General features: G+C 49.1%; 3 protein-coding genes across 6 annotated transcripts; all 3 read right to left on the reverse strand.

The window, feature by feature from the left end:
- Positions 1-1,793: 1,793 nt before the first annotated feature.
- LOC117414067 (peptidyl-prolyl cis-trans isomerase E) lies at positions 1,794-6,942 on the reverse strand. The gene is made up of 10 exons (XM_034023727.3): positions 6,822-6,942; positions 6,276-6,374; positions 5,780-5,823; positions 5,408-5,434; positions 4,818-4,899; positions 4,311-4,414; positions 4,005-4,128; positions 3,353-3,538; positions 2,650-2,792; positions 1,794-2,176 (listed from the first exon to the last, which is right to left on the reverse strand). Exons 1-10 carry the CDS (start codon positions 6,850-6,852, stop codon positions 2,108-2,110), a joined length of 909 nt encoding a protein of 302 aa, XP_033879618.1. The 5' UTR covers positions 6,853-6,942; the 3' UTR covers positions 1,794-2,107.
- Positions 6,943-8,139: 1,197 nt separating this feature from the next.
- Positions 8,140-18,270, reverse strand: LOC117414066 (polyadenylate-binding protein 4-like). 2 transcript variants are annotated; one of them, XM_034023725.3, is made up of 14 exons: positions 17,467-18,270; positions 14,653-14,846; positions 13,877-13,992; positions 12,925-13,064; positions 12,569-12,663; positions 12,184-12,321; positions 11,844-11,939; positions 11,443-11,712; positions 11,180-11,270; positions 10,631-10,753; positions 10,193-10,311; positions 9,997-10,087; positions 9,671-9,801; positions 8,140-8,704 (listed from the first exon to the last, which is right to left on the reverse strand). In XM_034023725.3, exons 1-14 carry the CDS (start codon positions 17,672-17,674, stop codon positions 8,597-8,599), a joined length of 1,920 nt encoding a protein of 639 aa, XP_033879616.2. In that variant the 5' UTR covers positions 17,675-18,270; the 3' UTR covers positions 8,140-8,596. The 2 variants fall into 2 exon arrangements, with proteins under 2 accessions (XP_033879616.2, XP_033879617.2); XM_034023726.3 differs by lacking the exon at positions 10,631-10,753.
- Positions 18,271-19,903: 1,633 nt separating this feature from the next.
- LOC117413758 (uncharacterized) lies at positions 19,904-21,736 on the reverse strand. Of its 3 annotated transcripts, none has more exons than XM_059000277.1 (3): positions 21,565-21,736; positions 21,402-21,476; positions 19,904-20,626 (listed from the first exon to the last, which is right to left on the reverse strand). In XM_059000277.1, the coding sequence occupies exons 2-3, from the start codon at positions 21,466-21,468 to the stop codon at positions 20,016-20,018; spliced, it is 678 nt and encodes a 225-aa protein (XP_058856260.1). In that variant the 5' UTR covers positions 21,469-21,476; positions 21,565-21,736; the 3' UTR covers positions 19,904-20,015. The 3 variants fall into 3 exon arrangements, 1 of the variants encoding a protein (XP_058856260.1); XR_009308878.1 differs by lacking the exon at positions 19,904-20,626 and adding an exon at positions 20,863-21,156; XR_009308877.1 differs by lacking the exons at positions 19,904-20,626; positions 21,565-21,736 and adding an exon at positions 20,863-21,156 and having other exon boundaries at positions 21,402-21,556.
- Positions 21,737-22,221: the final 485 nt, after the last annotated feature.

Below are 22,221 nucleotides of genomic sequence, written 5' to 3' on the forward strand. Positions count from 1 at the left end.
AGTACAGCACTGAGTTCTCTATACTAGACTGTATTGAATTAGCTGCTCTCAGATCTCCAGTACAGCATTGAGTTCTCTATACTAGACTGTATTGAATTAGCTGGATTTCAGATCCACAGTACAGCACTGAGTTCTCTATACTAGACTGTATTGAATTAGCTGCTCTCAGATCCACAGTACAGCACTGAGTTCTCTATACTAGACTGTATTGAATTAGCTGCTCTCAGATCCACAGTACAGCACTGAGTTCTCTATACTAGACTGTATTGAATTAGCTGCTCTCAGATCCACAGTACAGCACTGAGTTCTCTACACTAGACTGTATTGAATTAGCTGCTCTCAGATCCACAGTACAGCACTGAGTTCTCTATACTAGACTGTATTGAATTAGCTGGCTCTCAGATCTCCAGTACAGCACTGAGTTCTCTACACTAGACTGTATTGAATTAGCTGCTCTCAGATCTCCAGTACAGCACTGAGTTCTCTACACTAGACTGTATTGAATTAGCTGCTCTCAGATCCACAGTACAGCACTGAGTTCTCTATACTAGACTGTATTGAATTAGCTGGCTCTCAGATCTCCAGTACAGCACTGAGTTCTCTACACTAGACTGTATTGAATTAGCTGCTCTCAGATCCACAGTACAGCACTGAGTTCTCTATACTAGACTGTATTGAATTAGCTGGCTCTCAGATCTCCAGTACAGCACTGAGTTCTCTACACTAGACTGTATTGAATTAGCTGCTCTCAGATCTCCAGTACAGCACTGAGTTCTCTATACTAGACTGTATTGAATTAGCTGGCTCTCAGATCTCCAGTACAGCACTGAGTTCTCTACACTAGACTGTATTGAATTAGCTGCTCTCAGATCTCCAGTACAGCACTGAGTTCTCTACACTAGACTGTATTGAATTAGCTGCTCTCAGATCCACAGTACAGCACTGAGTTCTCTACACTAGACTGTATTGAATTAGCTGGCTCTCAGATCCACAGTACAGCACTGAGTTCTCTATACTAGACTGTATTGAATTAGCTGCTCTCAGATCCCCAGTACAGCACTGAGTTCTCTACACTAGACTGTATTGAATTAGCTGCTCTCAGATCTCCAGTACAGCACTGAGTTCTCTACACTAGACTGTATTGAATTAGCTGCTCTCAGATCCACAGTACAGCACTGAGTTCTCTATACTAGACTGTATTGAATTAGCTGCTCTCAGATCTCCAGTACAGCGCTGAGTTCTCTACACTAGACTGTATTGAATTAGCTGCTCTCAGATCCACAGTACAGCACTGAGTTCTCTATACTAGACTGTATTGAATTAGCTGCTCTCAGATCTCCAGTACAGCACTGAGTTCTCTACACTAGACTGTATTGAATTAGCTGGCTCTCAGATCTCCAGTACAGCACTGAGTTCTCTACACTAGACTGTATTGAATTAGCTGCTCTCAGATCTCCAGTACAGCACTGAGTTCTCTACACTAGACTGTATTGAATTAGCTGCTCTCAGATCCCCAGTACAGCACTGAGTTCTCTATACTAGACTGTATTGAATTAGCTGCTCTCAGATCTCCAGTACAGCACTGAGTTCTCTACACTAGACTGTATTGAATTAGCTGGCTCTCAGATCTCCAGTACAGCACTGAGTTCTCTACACTAGACTGTATTGAATTAGCTGCTCTCAGATCTCCAGTACAGCACTGAGTTCTCTACACTAGACTGTATTGAATTAGCTGGATTTCAGATCCACAGTAATGAGCTGATTATTTCCCCAAATACAACTGGACTGCTTCATTTCAAAATGTTTAAAAAAAGTATTTTTATTCACATAAATATTTACAAAACTATTTTTTTTCCTCCCTCCCGAGTCTGCATTTCTGAAGCGATGCATTTCATTTTTTTTTTTTGTTCATGAAATCTTCACAAACCCTTCAAGTGTGTGTTCTGAAGCCACTGCCACAGGCTTCACTGCTGCTTACATGCATGTGGGAGCAGCTTGCAGAGGTCTGCTGGCAGTTCAGCTCACAGAGGGCTGGGAGCAAGACGTCCGAGACTGGAAAGGAATGGGAGTGTTGTCTGTCTGTCCAGCCCACTTCGCTCCCTGCGTCTCACACATACTCCCCGCAGTCTGAAATGATCACCTTCTGCTTGGTCTTTCCGTCCTTCGAACCCTGAGCCTGGGAACACAATGAAAACCTCAGCATCTTTCTCACAGGATGATTTTTGGTTCTGTAAACAACGTTATCTTTCCCTCTCCCTCTATATCCAATCCTCACCTACCCCATTCCCTCCATCCGCTCCTCTCCCCTCCCCCAGTATACCCTCCCTCCCTCCCCATCTCCACGGCTCTCCCCTCCCCCAGTATACCCTTTCTCCCTCCCTCCTCACCTCCATGGCTCTCAGCACCTCCAGTATACCCTCCCTCCCTCCCCATCTCCACGGCTCTCCCCTCCCCCAGTATACCCTTTCTCCCTCCCTCCTCACCTCCATGGCTCTCAGCACCTCCAGTATACCCTCCCTCCCTCCCCATCTCCACGGCTCTCCCCTCCCCCAGTATACCCTTTCTCCCTCCCTCCCCACCTCCATGGCTCTCAGCACCTCCAGTATACCCTCCCTCCCTCCTCTCCCCCGGTATACCCTCCCTCCTCACCTCCATGGCTCTCAGCACCTCCAGTCCCTCCATCAGCTCTCCGAACACCACATGCTTCCCGTCCAGCCAGTCTGTCTTGTCACAGGTGATGAAGAACTGGGAGCCATTGCTGTTGGGACCCGAGTTCGCCATCGACAGCTGAGCTGTGAAACGCACAGAGAGCAAGTGCGAGAGAGAGAGACACTGAGACTGCTGTGAAACATTTCCTCTATATTTCCAGTCCTACCTGCTCAAGCCTAGCCCAGTATGGAAGTACAGCGTATGCAGTCAAACCAAAATGATAACTGATAAAGAAATGTGATTTATAGCTGGTTTATATACATGATCTCCCTGCCCATCATAATGCTAATTTGATTTTATTGCACATTGTACTTCATCAGGACCATATTGTGTCCTTCGTGTAGTTACACCACTAGCTATACTGGCTTCTGATGCATTATCTATCAGTGCCAGTACGAGGTCCCCTCCCCTACCCCAGCCCTGCTCTACCTGGGGCGGTGTGCTTCAGTATGAAGATCTCGTTGTTGAATTTCTTCTGATGCATTATCTATCAGTGCCAGTACGAGGTCCCCTCCCCTACCCCAGCCCTGCTCTACCTGGGGCGGTGTGCTTCAGTATGAAGATCTCGTCGTTGAATTTCTTCTGATGCATTATCTATCAGTGCCAGTACGAGGTCCCCTCCCCTGCCCCAGCCCTGCTCTACCTGGGGCGGTGTGCTTCAGTATGAAGTTCTCGTCGTCGAATTTCTTCCCGTAGATGGACTTGCCACCTGTGCCGTTGTGGTTGGTGAAGTCGCCCCCCTGGCACATGAACTGGGGGATGATCCTGTGGAAGCTGCTGCCCTTGTATCCGAAGCCCTTCTCGTGGGTGCACAGGCAGCGGAAATTCTCTGGAGACAGGGGGAGGGGGAGACAGGTGAGAGTGAGAAGAGAAGGAGGAGGAGGATGGGGGGGGGGGCTTTCAAAAGCACCTGCCACCTTCTTATTGGTCATCTCCTTCTGTTAGATTTGCTACACTAACTTTGGCAGCGCTTGTATTTCTGGCTATGCTCTTAGTGGTAGTGACCTTTGCAAACTCAATCTGATTGGAGTCCCCAGGTTTGGAAACACTTGCTCTAGATTAAATACAATAATAATAATAATAATAATAATAATAATAATAATAATAATAATAATAATAATAATAAAATCTAACGTATATAAAGTAAAATAAAGCTAATTTGTAATCTAACTCAACAGTGCAGAACCTGCATCTCGTGTATAAGCACTTTGTTTGTCCTCAGTAAGCCAGCGTGCTCTCTTGTATTGGCGCTGCGTGTCTGAAATCCCTCGGCAGCGGACAGAAGAGAGCATCACCTGCAGTCATGGGTACGATGTCGGCTCTCAGGAGGAATCGCAGACGCCCAGCTGGCTTGTTCCCGATCTTGATGTCCATGTAGACCTGTGGGTTTGCACGGCCTTTCTTAGCCGGGGGCTCGCCCTGCAACACAGGCAGAACATCCACAGCTGTTAAAACACTCCTCCCGCGCTCCAGGACAAGAAGGCCTTGAGGAACACAGCCAGCTGAAATGCCCGTCGCTGAAGGGGAGCCCAGCAAGACGCTCCCCGACAGGGACGGCAGTGTGGCCTGACTACAATACTGACAGCGATGACCTCGCTCACCTCCTGCGTGTCGGGCTGGGCGGAGTCCCCGCTCGCCTCCACCCCCTCACCCTCCTCCGCAGTCTTCCCTGAAAACTTCTTCAGCCAATCATCATCCGTCCACACTGAAGAGAGAGAGAGAGAGAGAGAGAGAGAGAGAGAGAGAGAGAGAGAGAGAGAGAGGAGGCATTTCTGTCATTTTATTTATTCATTTACCCACATATTTCATTGCACGATGCTCCCTTGATAATTAAGCCAGGTGGGCATGTTGACAGTAAATTGTACATGTGCTATATTTCACTGTACCAGGTAGAGGGGGGTTCAGGAGAGCAGGCAGGTAGAGCGAGGTTTGGATAGAATGGAAAGCTATAGGGAGGTATGGAATGGTATAGGGAGGTATAGAAAGGTACAGGGAGGTATAGAAAGGTATAGGGAGGTATAGAAAGGTATAGGGAGGTATAGAAAGGTACAGGGAGGTATAGAAAGGTATAGGGAGGTACAGGGAGGTTCTGCACAGTCGCTGCTGACCTGCCCGGGAGGAGCCCTCCTTAATCCTCATGGGCTTGGCGATATTCACACGGATCGTCCGTCCGAACAGCTCAGCCTCGTTCTGCAGGGAGAGGGAGACAGGAGGGGATTCACATCTCAACCCAGCTCAGCCCAATCCAACCCAATCCAGCCCAGCACAACCCAGCTCAGCCCAAACCAACCCAGCCCAGCTCAACCCAATCCAGCCCAGCACAACCCAAACCAGCACAACCCAGCTCAGCCAAACCAACCCAGCTCAACCCAATCCAGCCCAGCCCAGCCCAGCCCAAACCAACCCAGCCCAGCCCAGCACAACCCAGCTCAACCCAATCCAGCCCAGCTCAGCCCAAACCAACCCAGCTCAGCCCAAACCAACCCAGCCCAGCCCAAACCAACCCAGCCCAGCCCAGCACAACCCAATCCAGCCCAGCTCAGCCCAAACCAACCCAGCTCAGCCCAAACCAACCCAGCTCAGCCCAAACCAACCCAGCCCAGCCCAAACCAACCCAGCCCAGCCCAGCACAACCCAATCCAGCCCAGCTCAACCCAGCCCAGTGTAACAAAGGCAGCGTCGCCAGGGCTCTCCTCACCATGTTGTCGATAGCAGCTGCAGCATCCTGGATGTAAAGAGAAGGAGAAAAAAATAGCACAGTAAGAAAGACAGACAGACTGGCACCTCCTAGTATCCCCCCGGAGACTCTCAATAACTCAAGGGTCATCACAACTGGTAAACTGGGGGGGGGGTAATACAATGCGTGTTTACTTTCACATAAAGAATATATACACTAGTCAAGTTACTTGAACCCAAGTCCAGAGTACTCATCTCTTCAGTGCAGCATCGCTACTTGTGCTGTGAGAGATGGAGGTTCAGCTGATTGCAGTACAGCGCACAGCCACTAGATGGGTGCCGCAGCCTTCTCTACACAGCTCAGTATTTCACCCTCCCAGTCCCGCACACTCACCTCTGCCATCTCAAACTCGATGAACGCAAAGCCTCGGTGTTTCTCTGGAGAAACAGAGACAGGCATTTGAAATCATTCATTGTACACAAAACTGTTACACCAGACAACTACCCCCCTGAAGAAGCGCATAGTTAAACGGGATGGGTGAACCTGCTACGCATCAGGCTATGCATTGATTATGTGAGGATGCTGTGTGGTCCAGTGGTTAAAGAAAAGGGCTTGTAACCAGGAGGTCCCCGGTTCAAATCCCACCTCAGCCACTGTCTCATTGTGTGTCCCTGAGCAAGTCACTTCACCTCCTTGTGCTCTGTCTTTCGGGTGAGACGTAATTGTAAGTGACTCTGCAGCTGATGCATAGTTCACACACCCGAGTCTCTGTAAGTCGCCTTGGATAAAGGTGTCTGCTAAATAAACAATTAATAATTAATAATAATAATAATGTGAGGTTCCCATCGCTGCTGTGTGCCTGTCTGGTGACGGTGCAGGGAGCTCTCACCGGTCTCGTAGTCCAGAGGGATCTGGATATCGGAGATGTCTCCGAAGGGAATGAAGGCAGCGTGGAGCACCTTCTCATCCACCTCCTCCGCGATGCCGCCTGCGGGACACAAGCACACGGGGCTTCAAACATGCATAATGAGGAGAGGAGGGGGTGTTTAAAAAGAGACAGAGTGCCGTTTCGTGCAGCTGGGGTGAATGCCAGAACAAACTCTTTGACACTTGAATTATTAAAACTCAAGAGTGTGTTTTATATATAATTCATAGCACTGCTGGTCACAGCGTACTATATATCACAAACAACACCGCCGACTTTAACGATCATAAGTGCTGCTGATTTGAACACAAACTCAAAGCATGTAATCCGAGAGACTCGCTCTACAGCTTTACATTCAGGCATTTAAAAACCATCCTGCAGGATCCGCATCAACAGATACATCTCCGTGACGTGGAAGCCTTCGCAAACACGGCACCTCGTATTATTAAACACGCCTAGCTCATGTTGTAAATCCTGCTTGTTTGATTTATCTTATCAAAATGCTCTCACCAATGTAAAGTACGCGCTTCGTCGACGCCATCGTTGCTGTACCCTTTACCCTCTAACCCCGCCTTGCCCCGCCCTTTCCTGTGCAGTCCCGCTGTGTCTCGAACACGTGGTTTGAGAGCGAGGCAGGGCTGACTCGTCATTCTCAATACCTGCCTGGACAGATTATTAGGAACCCAGCTTAATTGTGTTTTGGACTCACCTTTGTGTGAACGGGCTGCTCCTCGTGCATGCATTACATGCAAATTTGCCACGATAAATCCGTGCGTTCATTTTTCAGTTTCCCCATGGTTTATACTGTGCTTTACCAGATCTCCCTGTGCTTTACAATGCTTCCCTATGCTTTACCAGACCTCTCTGTGCTTTACAATGCTTCCCTATGCTTTACCAGACCTCTCTGTGCTTTACAATGCTTCCCTATGCTTTACCAGACCTCTCTGTGCTTTACAATGCTTCCCTATGCTTTACCACACCTCTGTGCTTTACAATGCTTCCCTATGCTTTACCAGACCTCTCTGTGCTTTACAATGCTTCCCTATGCTTTACCAGACCTCTCTGTGCTTTACAATGCTTCCCTATGCTTTACCACACCTCTGTGCTTTACAATGCTTCCCTATGCTTTACCAGACCTCTCTGTGCTTTACAATGCTTCCCTATGCTTTACCAGACCTCTCTGTGCTTTACAATGCTTCCCTATGCTTTACCAGACCTCTCTGTGCTTTACAATGCTTCCCTATGCTTTACCAGACCTCTCTGTGCTTTACAATGCTTCCCTATGCTTTACCAGACCTCTCTGTGCTTTACAATGCTTCCCTATGCTTTACCAGACCTCTCTGTGCTTTACAATGCTTCCCTATGCTTTACCAGACCTCTCTGTGCTTTACAATGCTTCCCTATGCTTCCCTATGCTTTACCAGACCTCTCTGTGCTTTACAATGCTTCCCTATGCTTTACCACACCTCTCTGCTTTACAATGCTTCCCTATGCTTTACCAGACCTCTCTGTGCTTTACAATGCTTCCCTATGCTTTACCACACCTCTCTGCTTTACAATGCTTCCCTATGCTTTACCAGACCTCTCTGTGCTTTACAATGCTTCCCTATGCTTTACCAGACCTCTCTGTGCTTTACAATGCTTCCCTATGCTTTACCAGACCTCTCTGTGCTTTACAATGCTTCCCTATGCTTTACCAGACATCTCTGTGCTTTACCAGACCTCTCTGTGCTTTACAATGCTTCCCTATGCTTTGCTCTGAGTTCCTGTCTGAGAAGGCGTCTGTGTTTTATTCTTCTAAAACATAAACAGTCACAGAAGAAAGACGGGCAGGTGAATCATTTCATTTCTTTATTGTGAAAGTCATTCATCACACAGACCAGGCTTAACCCAATCCTGGCCAAAACTCCACCAAACAACCTTTCAACCAGAAAACACAAAAACACACACAAAAAAAACACATTCTCCTTTATTTACTCTCTCTCTCTGAAAGAAAATGTCTTTTTTTTATTTTTCATATTGATTTGTCCTGGCCACAGGGAAATAAATAATTGTTAAAACAAATCTTTAACCCTTGTCAATTGATTTTGTTTTAATATATATTTAAATATCTTTGTATATTATTTTTACATTTACTAAAATAGAATTTAAAAGAAAGTTTTGTATCCTTCAATAAGTTAATGCAGTTCTCCATGATTTCTGCCAGTCGGTGACGTGCTCCGGCATTCTGGCTGGGCGAGGGGCTCCCTGCTGTACGATGGGGGTCTCACACGGGCTCCTCACTGTTAGGAGGTGGCGGCGGGGGTTGGGGTGGCCGTGGGGAGGACCCCCACTTTCTGGGTTGCGTCCTTTTTGGCCTGGTGAGCCTGCAGCACAGCCACGGCCTCCTCCACCTGCGTGGGATAGCGGGCAAGAGAGCCATTACACACAGGCTTCAGCTCCCGGAGCAATGCTGAAACACACCGAGAAAACACTGCAGGACACACATGCTGTGGGCTTGGGTAGTGGTGGAGTCTGGGCTTGTGTAGGGGTGGAGTCTGGGCTTGGGTAGGGGTGGAGTCTGGGCTTGGGTAGGGGTGGAGTCTGGGCTTGTGTAGGGGTGGAGTCTGGGCTTGGGTAGGGGTGGAGTCTGGGCTTGGGTAGGGGTGGAGTCTGGGCTTGGGTAGGGGTGGAGTCTGGGCTTGGGTAGGGGTGGAGTCTGGGCTTGGGTAGGGGTGGAGTCTGGGCTTGTGTAGGGGTGGAGTCTGGGCTTGGGTAGGGGTGGAGTCTTGGCTTGGTTAGGGGTGGAGTCTGGGCTTGGTTAGGGGTGGAGTCTGGGCTTGGTTAGGGGTGGAGTCTGGGCTTGGTTAGGGGTGGAGTCTGGGCTTGGTTAGGGGTGGAGTCTGGGCTTGGTTAGAGGTGGAGTCTGGGCTTGGTTAGGGGTGGAGTCTGGGCTTGGGTAGGGGTGGAGTCTGGGCTTGGTTAGGGGTGGAGTCTGGGCTTGGTTAGGGGTGGAGTCTGGGCTTGGTTAGGGGTGGAGTCTGGGCTTGGGTTCAGTTGAGGGTGGGGTCTGATTTTTGGGGTGTGGTTTTGGGGTCTGGGTTCAGTTAGGGGTGGGGTCTGCTTTTTGGGGTGTGGTTTTGATTTGGGGTGGAACCTGGGTTCAGTTAGGGGTGGGGTCTGTTTTTGGGGTGTGGTTTGGGGGGTTTGGTTAGGGGTGGAGCCTGGGTGCAGTTAGGGGTGGGGTCTGTTTTTTGGGGGTCTGTGTTTGGTTAGGGGTGGGGTCTTTTTTGGGGGTGTGGTTTTGGGGGTTTGGTTAGGGGTGGAGCCTGGGTGCAGTTAGGGGTGGGGTCTGTTTTTTGGGGGTCTGGGTTTGGTACCTTGGAGCGCAGTGACTCGTGGGACTCCAGCATGTGCAGCAGCTCCGAGTTGTCGATCTCCAGCAGCATGCCGGTGATCTTACCAGCCAGGCTGGGGTGCATGGACTGGATCAGAGGGAAGAGACGCTCCCCTGCGGGGGGGAAGAGACACAGGGAGACACTGTCAACAAACTGGACACTGGACCAGCACTCAGAAACCAAAATCACAAGCGCTTCGGCTAGGGCGTTCATCAGAGACACTGAAATGAGAAGACACCGAGTCAAGCAGGCGAGTGTTTCGTCCAGCGATCTATATCTCTCTGCCTCTGTCACTCTCTCTCACTCACCCAGCATCTGTTTCTGCTCCTGGGGGGGTGCTGCTGCCAGCATGGAGGCTGTGAGGGGCTCCTGCCCCTGGACGAGCACAGCCGGCTGAGCCTGAAAAACAAAAAGTTACCCGCTGACAATATGTACTGCAGAAAAGGCATGCATCACATATTGTTAGTAGCATGCTGATTGGCTAGCTAACAGTTCTGCCCCTACCTGCTGCATGCTGATTGGCTGAGCGCTCCGGACTGTGGCGGCGTATTTGTAGGGCGGGACTGCACGGGGGGCGGGGCCAGTAACAGGGAGGCGGGGTCCCAGGGGCTGACTGCCGGCCACTATGGAAAGAGGGAGAGTGAGAGAGCAAGCAAATCTACACAGAAGCACAAGTCTGCTAATGTAAAACCTCGCGCGTGTTTATCCACTGTGCTGCTGTTCCCAGTGCAGCCCCCTCAATACTGCACTCCTCTAACCCAGCAGAGCGCCAGCACGCTGCAGGCACGTGTCTCAAACCTTTCATTTCAGAAGTTACACGGCAGGACCTTTCTACAGCTCTGTAAAGTGTGTTAATCCGCTCTGTGTCGTTTGGAGCAACGTGATTTCACAGAGGACCGCCCCCCCCCCCCCCAACTCTCCTCCCCGGTCCCCCCTCCTCACCCCCTCTCTGTGCTCCGGTGGGGATGACGCGGGGCCCCTGCATGTTGCTGCTGGGTCCCAGGTGTCTCAGGCTGGGTCGGGGGCCGGACTGGCGCAGGGCGTTGGGCACAGACTGGTACCCACCTGGGAGGGAGGGGGAGAGGGCAAACTAGAACATTTACCAACAAGAGGCCCTTCAACACATCAGCGCTCGTCCGGTTCAGACTGATCTCAAAACTTCAGTCGGGTCTGAAAGGATCCCAGTGGTTCAGCATCAACAGTGTGGCTAGGTAACCCTTGGTAACCCTGGGTAACCCTTGGTAACCCACTGATTCACACCCTAATGCCATGACTCAGAAATCTCTAATCTGACAAATCAACAGCTGCTGCTCTGCAGCCAATTGAAGAAGGGCAACGCTGTCCTGGATCAGTTGACGCACACTTTAAACTTGACTTCTGAATTGTAATTATCATTTTGTTTAGGTTTCCCAGCTTTCTGCAGGCAGCAGCGAGACCCTCTGTTTTGCAGAGGTATATCAAATGAGGTCAATACAAGGTCATGTGTCTCACCTTGAGGCCTCCCTCCCTGCTGCTGCCAGCGCGGGCTCGGTCTCACCTGGGCCAGCTGGTTAGGGGAGTAGTAGGTCGCTCTGTTCTGAGCCTGAAGGGAGAAACACACACAGAATCAACACAACACACACCTATACAGAGTCTCACAAATCAACACACACACACACACAGTGCCTGTGGCTACACCTTCTAAAAGTTCACCTCGGTAAACCTGCACAGTAATTCTACAGTGTCACCCTCCCTGCAGTGCCCCCCTCACTCGCCTGGGGCAGGGCTGGCATGAAGTAGCCTCCGGCCGGCTGGAACTGGTTGAGGATGGTGTTGGCTGGCATGGCCCTCATGCCAGCGATGCGCTGCATGTACTGGTTGGTGAGGTGGGCCTTGCGCTCCTCCTTGCGCTGAGCCAGCGCCACGTACAGCGGCTTGGAGCCCACGATGCGCCCGTTCATCTCCGTCACCGCCTTGGTGGCCTCCTCCGGCGAAGAGAAGCACACGAACCCGAAGCCCTTTGAACGGCCCTCCTCCAGCATGACCTGCGCACAGCACGAGGGGAGCGAGGGGTTAATACAGAGTGCTGAGACACACAGAGCGAGACCTGCACACTCTCACACGCACGCACGCACACGGACCCTCCTGAGGCCCCTCTGCTGATCCCCCTCCTCACCTTGGTGCTGGTGATGGAGCCAAAGGGGATGAACTCCTGGCGCAGTTTCTCATCATCGATGGTGTCGTCCAGATTCTTGATGTAGAGATTCACACCCTGAACACAAGGGCAAGACGTTATTATGCGCACCACAGCAGGCTCTATAAGAAACGTGCTCATTCATTATAGCTATTCTTTTGGATTTAAGGAAACAGAACGTTTGTAAGTGTTAGGTGGCTCTAATGAAGCTCTTTGAGTGAGACACACACCCCGACACAGAAAAGAGAACGTGCAAGAGAACGAAACCCACTCTCAGCACTCCCTTACCCTCCCCTATCCCCCCCTCCCCTCCCCTCCCTACCTGGTAGCGGCTGATCCTCTCCTGCTGCAGCTGCTCGAACCTCCTCTTCAGCTCCGCCTGCCGCTCCACCTTCTTCTGAGCACGCCCCACGAACACCAGCTTCCCACCGAGCTCCTTCCCATTCATCTCCTCCACCGCCTGGGAGAGGGGCGAGAGGAGAGGGGTGGGTGAGACTGGACCACAGACCGGTCCAGGTTTTACTACCAGCTTGATTAGCCCCAGTGTGTGCAGGTAGCAGGCTCAGGTGTGTCTTATTAAACTCACTGTGAAAACCAGGCATGGATTAAACTTATTTTCCATCCCTGCACTGTCAAAACGGCGCAATGTGCAGCGCTGTGCAGGCAGCGTAAGGTAATTCACTTCATGCTGTGCAGGTGACTCCCACCTTGCTGGCGTCCTCGTGTTTCTCGTAGCTGACGAATCCGAAGCCTCTTGACTTGCCCGTGGCATCGGTCATGACCTTCACACTCAGGGTCTTACCTGGGCAGGTGAGAGAGAGAGGTCAGCGCAGCACTCACTGCTCACAATCACAATCACAATCAACTGCTTGCAATGCATCCCGTGGAGAACACGACCCTGTTCTGATCCGTTCAGGTTTATTTTACACGGTAGGAATTATACTTTTGTTCTCAAGCTAGTGCAATTCATTTGTATTCAAGAATATCGAATGCTATGAAGAGCCACGTTCATCCCAGCACTAATAATAATGCTAGTCAGCGCGGCTGCTCCCCCTTCAGTTACCGTAGGCGTTGAAGAGCTCCTGCAGCGTCTCGTCGCTCATGTCGTCCCCAAAGTTCTTCACGTACACGTTGGTGAACTCCTTGGCTTTGGCCCCCAGCTCCGCCTCCCGCTCCTTCCGAGACTTGAACCGGCCCACGAACCTGCAAGGAACGGGGGCACAAACCAGCACTGACAAGGGGGTCACCGACAGAGAGAGAGACCCCCACACCAGCACTGACAAGGGGGTCACCGACAGAGAGAGAGAGAGAGACACCCACACCAGCACTGACAAGGGGGTCACCGACAGAGAGACCCCCACACCAGCACTGACAAGGGGGTCACCGACAGAGAGAGAGACCCCCACACCAGCACTGACAAGAGGGTCACCGACAGAGAGAGACCCCCACACCAGCACTGACAAGGGGGTCACCGACAGAGAGAGAGAGAGACCCCCACACCAGCACTGACAAGGGGGTCACCGACAGAGAGAGAGAGAGACCCCCACACCAGCACTGACAAGGGGGTCACCGACAGAGAGAGAGACCCCCACACCAGCACTGACAAGGGGGTCACCGACAGAGAGAGAGACCTCCACACCAGCACTGACAAGGGGGGGTCCCTGTCTGGCTTACCTGCCCATCCCAGATCTAGGTTATCAGGGGTATCTATAAGTTAATATGCACAGGTGACTCCCAACTACAAATGACACACATACTTCAATTCAATATTCAACACTGATGATGCAGCGATTGCTTTTGCTAAACAGTGGGCTTGAAGCCGGAGATGCATTCGCTACCTCACGGTGTGCAGTGGGCGATATTAAGGACCTGCACATTTCTCTTTGTACTTGAACACTATGATAAAGAGCACACACGTGATGTTTTCTGTGCTACTTGCTTTTGAACAGCAAAGTGCTCTGGATACACGATTGCTAGCAGTCTGACACCGGCTCAGCGGACAGCGAGACACTCACACCTTGCGGTCATTCAGCAGCATGCCGTTCATCTTCTCGATGGCCCGGTCCGCAGCATCCTGCGTCTCAAAGTGGACGAAGGCGTAGCCCTTGGAGCCGTTCTCATCACACACCACCTGGAACGGACCAGAACCAGGGGTCCGATTAGAGACCAGAGCTAGCTGTCTGGAGCTTCACTCAAACACACTGTGTCCAGCAAGTCTTGAGAAATAGCAGTGTGGGTTTAAACAGACAAGGGTGTTTAGTGTAGGGTGTAACAACAGGGAGGGAAATAAGACTCCCGTTGCATGGCAGTTTGATCCATTCCTGGTTTTCCTACAAGTTTAATAAGACATACCTGAGCTTGTTACACTTATACACACAGTGGCTAATCAAGCTCATAGTAAAACCTGGAATGGGTGAAACTGCTGTGCAATAGGAGTCTTATTACCAGCCCTGTGGTGCCTTAGCATTTTAACTGTCAGCTACATTTTAGACAACAGTGATGCAAGTATTATTATTATTACTACTGTTATTAATCAAGCTTGTAGTAAAACCTGGAATGGGTGGCACGGCTATGTACTAGGAGTCTTATTTCCATCCCTGAGGGAGTCGGGGCGAGGGTGCGTATGGGTCTGGGAGAGGGTGCGTGCGTATGTGTGTGTGCGTGCAATGCTCTGTTTCTGTCCTGCTTGAATGCTTCGTCTCTTTCTTGTCATTGATTTTTACACTGTGTTATTTCTCTTGCCAGGACCCCCTTGCTCATGAGATGTGTATCTCCAGGCTGTGGGATCTACCTTGCAGGACAGGATGTTCCCGAAGGCGGAGAAGGTATCGTACAGAGCCTTGTTGTCGATGGACTTGTCCAGGTTCTTGATGAACACGTTGCCAACCCCCGACTTCCTCAGGGAGGGGTCTCTCTGCGACCACATGATGCGGATCGGCTTGCCCTTGACCACGTCAAAGTTCATGGTGTCCAGAGCTCTCTCAGCTAGGGAGGGGTGGGGGGGGGACAGTCAGTGAGGGGGGGCACACCTCTCTCTCTCTCACACACACGCAAGCAGTGCAACTGGCAGGGGTTAGGGTGTCAAAGTTAAAGCTGGTTTCACAGACCCCATGTCGCAATAACCCTGCACTCCCTAATGCTACCTCAGGTAAGGTAGGCTGGTGTTACCTGAGGGTCTGCGAACGTTAAACGTTAACTATGAATGTGAAATTGCATCTCAGTTTGATCCATTCCTGGTTTACACTTTGAGTTTAATAAGACACACCTGTGCTGTGTTACCTGCACACTGGGGCCAGTCACACTTGTATTAAAACCTGGAATGGGTGCTGTGCAACAGGAGTCTGAATATATGTTTTAACCTCTTGCTCCTGACACAGTCGGTTGACTCTACTTGGTAAACCGTTCCAGGCGCTGCTGTCCAGCAGCAGAGGGGTTAATGTCGTAAACCATAACAAACTCTGCCGCTACACCCCAGAGCTTCGACACCGACTTCCAGCACGAAGCACAAGTATTTCAGATGTTTCACAAATAGGCAGCTCAAACAATTAAAACTGATCAGCCGCTTGCCTTTCTTGCAATGTAGGAGCTGAACTGGGGTGAGCAGCACACTGATACCTGGATGTGCCTTGTGTCCCTGGGGGACTTCGACGCGGTGCAGTTTTTCAGAGAGGCAGGAGCCCAGGCTTCCACAGCGCTGGGTTTATTTATAGTCTAGCGAGGGGTCCTTCAGAGGAATGTGCGGCAGAGGAATGCAGTTTAACACGACCCGATGACCGGGGCACAGCGAGAGACAGCAACAGCAGGACCGCACTGCCAAACGCAAGCCTGCTTCAGTGCGTAGGGGGAAAAACATCAACAAGCAACCAATGCAACTTCTGCATTCGCAAAGTATCCCAAACGCTGGAGTTCAGAAAGCAAACGAACGCAGAACCCCTCCTCTCCCCAGCGGCATTCATGCATACCCTGCATCACAGGAATAACAAGAAGAATAATAATAATAATAATTCTCCTAGAACCCGACGCAATGGCTTGATTGGCTGTAACTGGATTCAGGTTGCTAAGGTTAGGTCAGCAGGGAGGAGTTGTCGACTCCCCTCCCCCCTCCTCCCTCCTCCCTCCTCCCTCCTCCCTCCTCCCTCCTCCCTCGCTCAGGTTGAACCCAGATGAAAAGAGTGCAGGCGTGAATATCACATCTTCTGCTTTCTGACTGACTGAGATTTCATGTTTTTATTTTACCTGTTCGTTTATCGTCTGGTCTTGTTTTCGTCAGGCTTTTTACTTTATTGATCGTGAATCGCTTTGAGCTGGAAGGAGCTATGTGAAACATTTAGATTGACTGATTTTCTTTTTTTTGGGGGGGGGGGGGGTTATGTATTGAAAACTGGACTGGGTGAAAGTCTGTGCATCTTTATTACATAGTAATAAATTAAATGACTCCCATGGCACTGCCGTTTAAGCCACTGCAGGTTTTAGTGTGAACCTAGACTGCTTGCTCCTCCTGCAGTGCTAACTTGCAATGAAGGCTCACAGTTGAAAACCCTGGGATGGATCACACTGCTCTGCAACGGGAGTCTTGCATGATTCGGGACAGGCAGGGTGGGTTTCAGCACACCTGTTAGTCGAGGCATTCCAAAAACACACCAGAGATGGAAATAAGCCTCCTATTGCATAGCACTTTCACCCATTCCAGGTTTTGACACGAGCTCGCTTAGCCACAGTGTACAGGTAGTAAGTTAAAGAGATTCTTATTAAATCACAGCAAAACCAGGAATGGATGACACTGCTATGCAGTGGGAGTTATTCCCATCCCTGCACACAGACGAATAAAATGAGTGCAGCAAACAAAACAAGGCAAACCATGGTCACAGTGTAAGCACAGCAACGTGCAGAACGGCCTGGCACATTTCCAATGGAAGTGTGTTTCGCATGCCTACCAATGAACAGCATTAATCATGCTGGCGTGTGATCTGTGTCTATCCAGCTCGAGTGTGTTCAAGAGGGGGTTTGCAGCTTCCTTCACCCCAAAAACCAACGAGGAGGAAAATCAAAATCGTCTGGTTTATTTGAGAAACTTGAGCCCCTTTGTTGTCGGCGTGTGTGAGCCTGCATGAGTGGCACAGCTCTTCATCATCGTGAGCTCTCACCACACACAGCACTGAGACTCGCTCCTCCTCCTCCTCCCCTAAGCACCAACGAAGCCCCTCCAGAACTCAATCCGCTTGGAATACGGACCCAGTCCGGCTGCTGAGGGTGGGGTGTGCATGTACAGAGAGAGGTGTGTTTATGTACAATCCCACGGTGTCGCAGTCAGGAGCCCGCTCCAGGTTTTACTGTGAGCTGTACAGCTGCAACACAAGCGCAGGTTATTGTGAATGAAACTCACAGCAATACCAGGAATGGCTCAAACGCACTGTTTGAATGTTATTCATTTTTATTGAGGCAGGTACAGTGTTATGCGGTCCCAGTTGACAGGGATGAGTCCGGCTGTCGCTTACTGGTTACCAGTTCAGCTCAAAACATACCAATACATGACAGCTATTAAACAACCACAGCGATGCAGGCACACACACACACGCACACGCATGCTGGCTGCTGGCAGTCTTACCATCTGCTGGCTGTTGAAAGTTGACATAGGCATAGCCCAAGGAGCGTCTGGTGATCATGTCGCGACAGACTCGGATAGACAGCACCGGCCCCGCTGGGCTGAACTTCTCGTAGAGCATTGCTTCAGTAATATCGGGGTGCAGGTCGCCGACATAGAGAGAAGCCATTGGATAGCTGGTCGCGACCGCCGCCGCCGCCGCCGCGTTCATGGTAAATATTGAAAACGAGTATAGATTGTGTTTAATTTAAAAATGTTTGAACTTTTGATATGCAGGTTGTTTTTTTTTGGCCAAGTTGTCTTTTAATTTTAAAAGGCTGGGCTAAATTATATATTTCAACAATACAAATGAGCGCTTACTAACTATTATAAGTAAGCAACACTGTATTCCTAGTGTGCAAATAAACTAATATAAGAAGCGGTGAGGCCAGCAGCTGCGGTGCTAAAGCGCCTGAAGAAACTTCTCGAATTAGGAAAGCGTGTAATCCGAAGGAACTTTTCTTTCTTTGAAAATTAATAAAACTTCAGACGGTCGTAGCCTGAGGCCTGCTGTACGTGAACTTAATCAAAAAAAAAAGGAGACAGTTTTATTTATTTTTGCGTTTTTTTTTATTTATTTATTTTATACTGTAATTATATATTTTTTTAGTTCCGGTATATTTTTTTTAATGTTTTTTTGTAATTATAATTTTTTTTTAAAAGACGTTTTTAGTATTTTTTGTATTTTTTTTTATTTTTTTTAGTTGTTAAAGAGAGCGTTTAAACACTCACTAATACTGTGGCCCGGAAGAAAGAGACTCGCCGAGCAAAGCGTGGACACTTTATAGAGTGACCGCGGAAATAATACGCGCAGGGTCAAGAGCAGCGAATCGCACTGTCGGCACTGCGGGAATATGAAAGCCGCCGAGCCGCTCACACTGCGGGGCTGAACCGGCTGCAGCGCCATCTGCAGGTGGGAGGAACGTTATAGAGACACACCTCTTAAAAGAATGTATTTGTTATCGATATATTTATGTGTTAATGTACCTTGATATTCCAGAGGGCACTGTCACAATCCGTAATCACACCGCCACACGGTATTATTATCTAGCAGACGCCTTTATCCAAGGCGACTTACAGAGGCTAGGGTGTGTGAACTATGCATCAGCTGCAGAGTCACTGACAACTACGTCTCACCCGAAAGACGGAGCACAAGGAGGTGAAGTGACTTGCTCAGGGTCACACAATGAGTCAGTGGTATGAATGTGTCGATTGGTTAAACATGCTGTAACCGTTTGTAGAAACCGTTCTCCAATCTTAAAACATTCTCCTAATAATAGTGCTTGCATCACTGTTGTTTAAACTGTAGCTGACAGTTAAAATGCTATGGCACCACAGGGATGGTAACCAGACTCCTATTGCACAGCAGTTTCACCCATTGGAGGTTTTACTGCTGCGAGCTTCATTAGCCACAGTGTGTCCAGGTAACAAGCTCAGGTGCGTCTTATTAAACTCGCAGTGAAACCAGGAATGGATCAAACTGCTGTGCAACGGGAGTCTGGTTTCCATCCTTGCATCATAATGGGCTATGTTGTCCCCCATATGCCCCAGATATTTAATATTGTTAAAAATAGACAGCTGAAGCAGGTCAGTGCTGTGTTTTGTGTCATACAGAAATTTGAACAGTGGCAGGCTCAATATTGAATGTAAACTGTAAACAGAAACAGAATTTATTTATTTATTTTTAAATCTTTTTCGAAGCGAGTCCCCCCAGTCCGTCCTGTGTAGGTGTCGATGGGGCAGCTCTGTGCTTCAGTTTGGTTTGATGGGAAGCTCCTCAGCAAACTTTAAGCACCTGAAACAAACAAGCAATGATATTAAAGTGCGTTGATTAATGTCTACTGTCAACATGAATGCCATCTGACATGTCTTTATAATATATAGCACTAGACCCTGATATTGATGCGATCCAGCCCTCTGAAATGTCTTTATTATATATAGCACTAGACCCTGATATTGATGCGATCCAGCCCTCTGAAATGTCTTTATAATATACAGCACTAGACCCTGATATTGATGCGATCCAGCCCTCTGAAATGTCTTTATAATATACAGCACTAGACCCTGATATTGATGCGATCCAGCCCTCTGACATGTCTTTATAATATATAGCACTAGACCCTGATATTATTATTATTATTATTATTATTATTATTTATTTCTTAGCAGACGCCCTTATCCAGGGCGACTTACAATCGCAAGCAAATACAAATACATTCAAGTGTTACAATATAAGTCATACAATAAGAACAAGAAATACAATAATTCTCAAGTGTGACAAACCACAATTCAATAATACAGCAGATAATAGTGAAAGTTACATCAGGATATGATTAAGTAGTGATAGTTACATCAGGATATGATTAAGTACAAAATACTACAGATTAAACACTTGGGAGATTACAATATTCTGAGGTACAGGATTAAATGCAGTAAAATAGGGGGCAGATAAGAGCAAAATAAAGCATATTTAAATGAAGGGTGATAGTGTCCCAGGATACAACAGAGGAGTTCTACAGGTGCTGTTTGAAGAGGTGAGTCTTAAGGAGGCGCCGGAATGTGGTCAGGGACTGGGCAGTCCTGACATCTGTAGGAAGGTCGTTCCACCACTGCGGAGCAAGGGTGGAGAAGGAGCGGGCTCGGGAGGCAGGGGAGCGTAGCGGAGGTAGAGCCAGTCTTCTAGTGCAGGCGGAGCGGAGAGGTCGAGTGGGGGTGTAGGGAGAGATGAGGGTCTGGAGGTAGCTGGGTGCAGTCTGATCAAGGCATCTGTAGGCTAGTACAAGAGTCTTGAACTGGATGCGAGCGGTGATCGGGAGCCAGTGGAGCGAGCGGAGTAGTGGAGTAGCGTGGGCGAAGCGAGGTAGAGAGAACACCAGGCGAGCAGCAGAGTTCTGGATGAGCTGGAGCGGACGGGTGGCGGACGCAGGGAGGCCAGCCAGGAGGGAGTTGCAGTAGTCTAGGCGGGAGAGTACCAGGGCCTGGACCAGGAGCTGGGTAGCATAGTTGGTGAGGAAGGGTCGGATTCTTCGGATGTTGCTCAGGAAGAATCTGCAAGTGCGTGCCAGAGTGGAGATGTGCTGGGAATAAGAGAGGCAGGGGTCCAGGGTGACTCCAAGGTTTTTAGCTGAGGAAGAGGGAGAGAGTGTGGTAGATTCCAGAGGAACAGAGATAGAGAGATCAGAGGAGGGGGAGGAGGAGGGAAAGAAAAGGAGGTCAGTGCTGTATTGATGCGATCCAGCCCTCTGACATGTCTTTATAATATATAGCACTAGACCCTGATATTGATGCGATCCAGCCCTCTGAAATGTCTTTATAATATATAGCACTAGACCCTGATATTGATGCGATCCAGCCCTCTGACATGTCTTTATAATATATAGCACTAGACCCTGATATTGATGCGATCCAGCCCTCTGAAATGTCTTTATAATATACAGCACTAGACCCTGATATTGATGCGATCCAGCCCTCTGACATGTCTTTATAATATATAGCACTAGACCCTGATATTGATGCGATCCAGCCCTCTGAAATGTCTTTATAATATATAGCACTAGACCCTGATAAGCTGGCAGTACTCTGCGTCCGGAGCAAACACGTTGGCGACATCATCCCCTGGGAAGTCTGTGCCCACTTGCAGATCTCGCACACAGCCTGGGTAAGAACAGAGAATAGACCCTGACTGTCAGTTACTATTAACATACCGTAGCATGTCAGCCAATCCACTTGGTTTCTGTGAAACATTCAGATCTGAGCTGCTGTTGTCACTGAGTCACCGTGAAGCATTACCCTGCAAAAGCGTTGTGGTAAACTCTTTCAGAGCTGCTACCCCCAAGTGAATTTGCAGCCTCCTGGTCCTCAGGTCCCTGGAGAATCTCCAGCACAGAACTCACACTTACCTTCTGTGATCTGGACTGAGGCAGCCCATAGACTAGCAATGCAGAGCAACAGCAGAGGAGTCTTCATTCTACACTCTGCTGAAAGATAGAAACGCTGGCATTAAAAGATTCAGATTCAGAGTCCTGTCTCTCAACAGCGCTGCACTCTCACAGATTCACAAACCTGTCTCTCAACAGCGCTGCACTCTCACAGATTCACAATCCTGTCTCTCAACAGCGCTGCACTCTCACAGATTCACAATCCTGTCTCTCTCTCAACAGCGCTGCACTCTCACAGATTCACAATCCTGTCTCTCTCTCAACAGCCCTGTACTCTCACAGATTCCAGTAATGGGTGCTGTGAATCAATGCTGTACAGTCCCTCTTCTTAAAGCCAATTCAAGTCAATAATACTTTGCCCCTGTTCAAAGTTGAATTGATTCTGCCGCACGATGGGACACTAAAAGTTGCAGGATCACTCGTCCAGCTTGAAACTAATGACAACAGCACCTGCGATTCCTAAGATTATATTTTATACACTGATTCAGTAAACCAAACTCGATGAATCATTTAAAAAAAAAAAGTGTTGATTTAATTTAGTATATTTCACTTGCTTGACAAGCATTTTTTAAATCAATTTGTTATTCGCAAATCTGGATCTCACTGTCACTGACAAATATTTACAGTGTGGTGATGCGCTGTGTCCTTCACCCTATCATAATTACAGTTCACTGTAGCTTGAATGCTCTTCAGTCTTGGGCGCTTGCCAGACCCTTAGTACTGTATATTTTACTAGGGGCGTGTGCTATAAAGAGCAACAAACACAATGTCTCTGCCATTC

The sequence above is a fragment of the Acipenser ruthenus genome, chromosome 25, assembly GCF_902713425.1.
Source record: "Acipenser ruthenus chromosome 25, fAciRut3.2 maternal haplotype, whole genome shotgun sequence".
NCBI classification, from domain to species: domain Eukaryota; kingdom Metazoa; phylum Chordata; class Actinopteri; order Acipenseriformes; family Acipenseridae; genus Acipenser; species Acipenser ruthenus.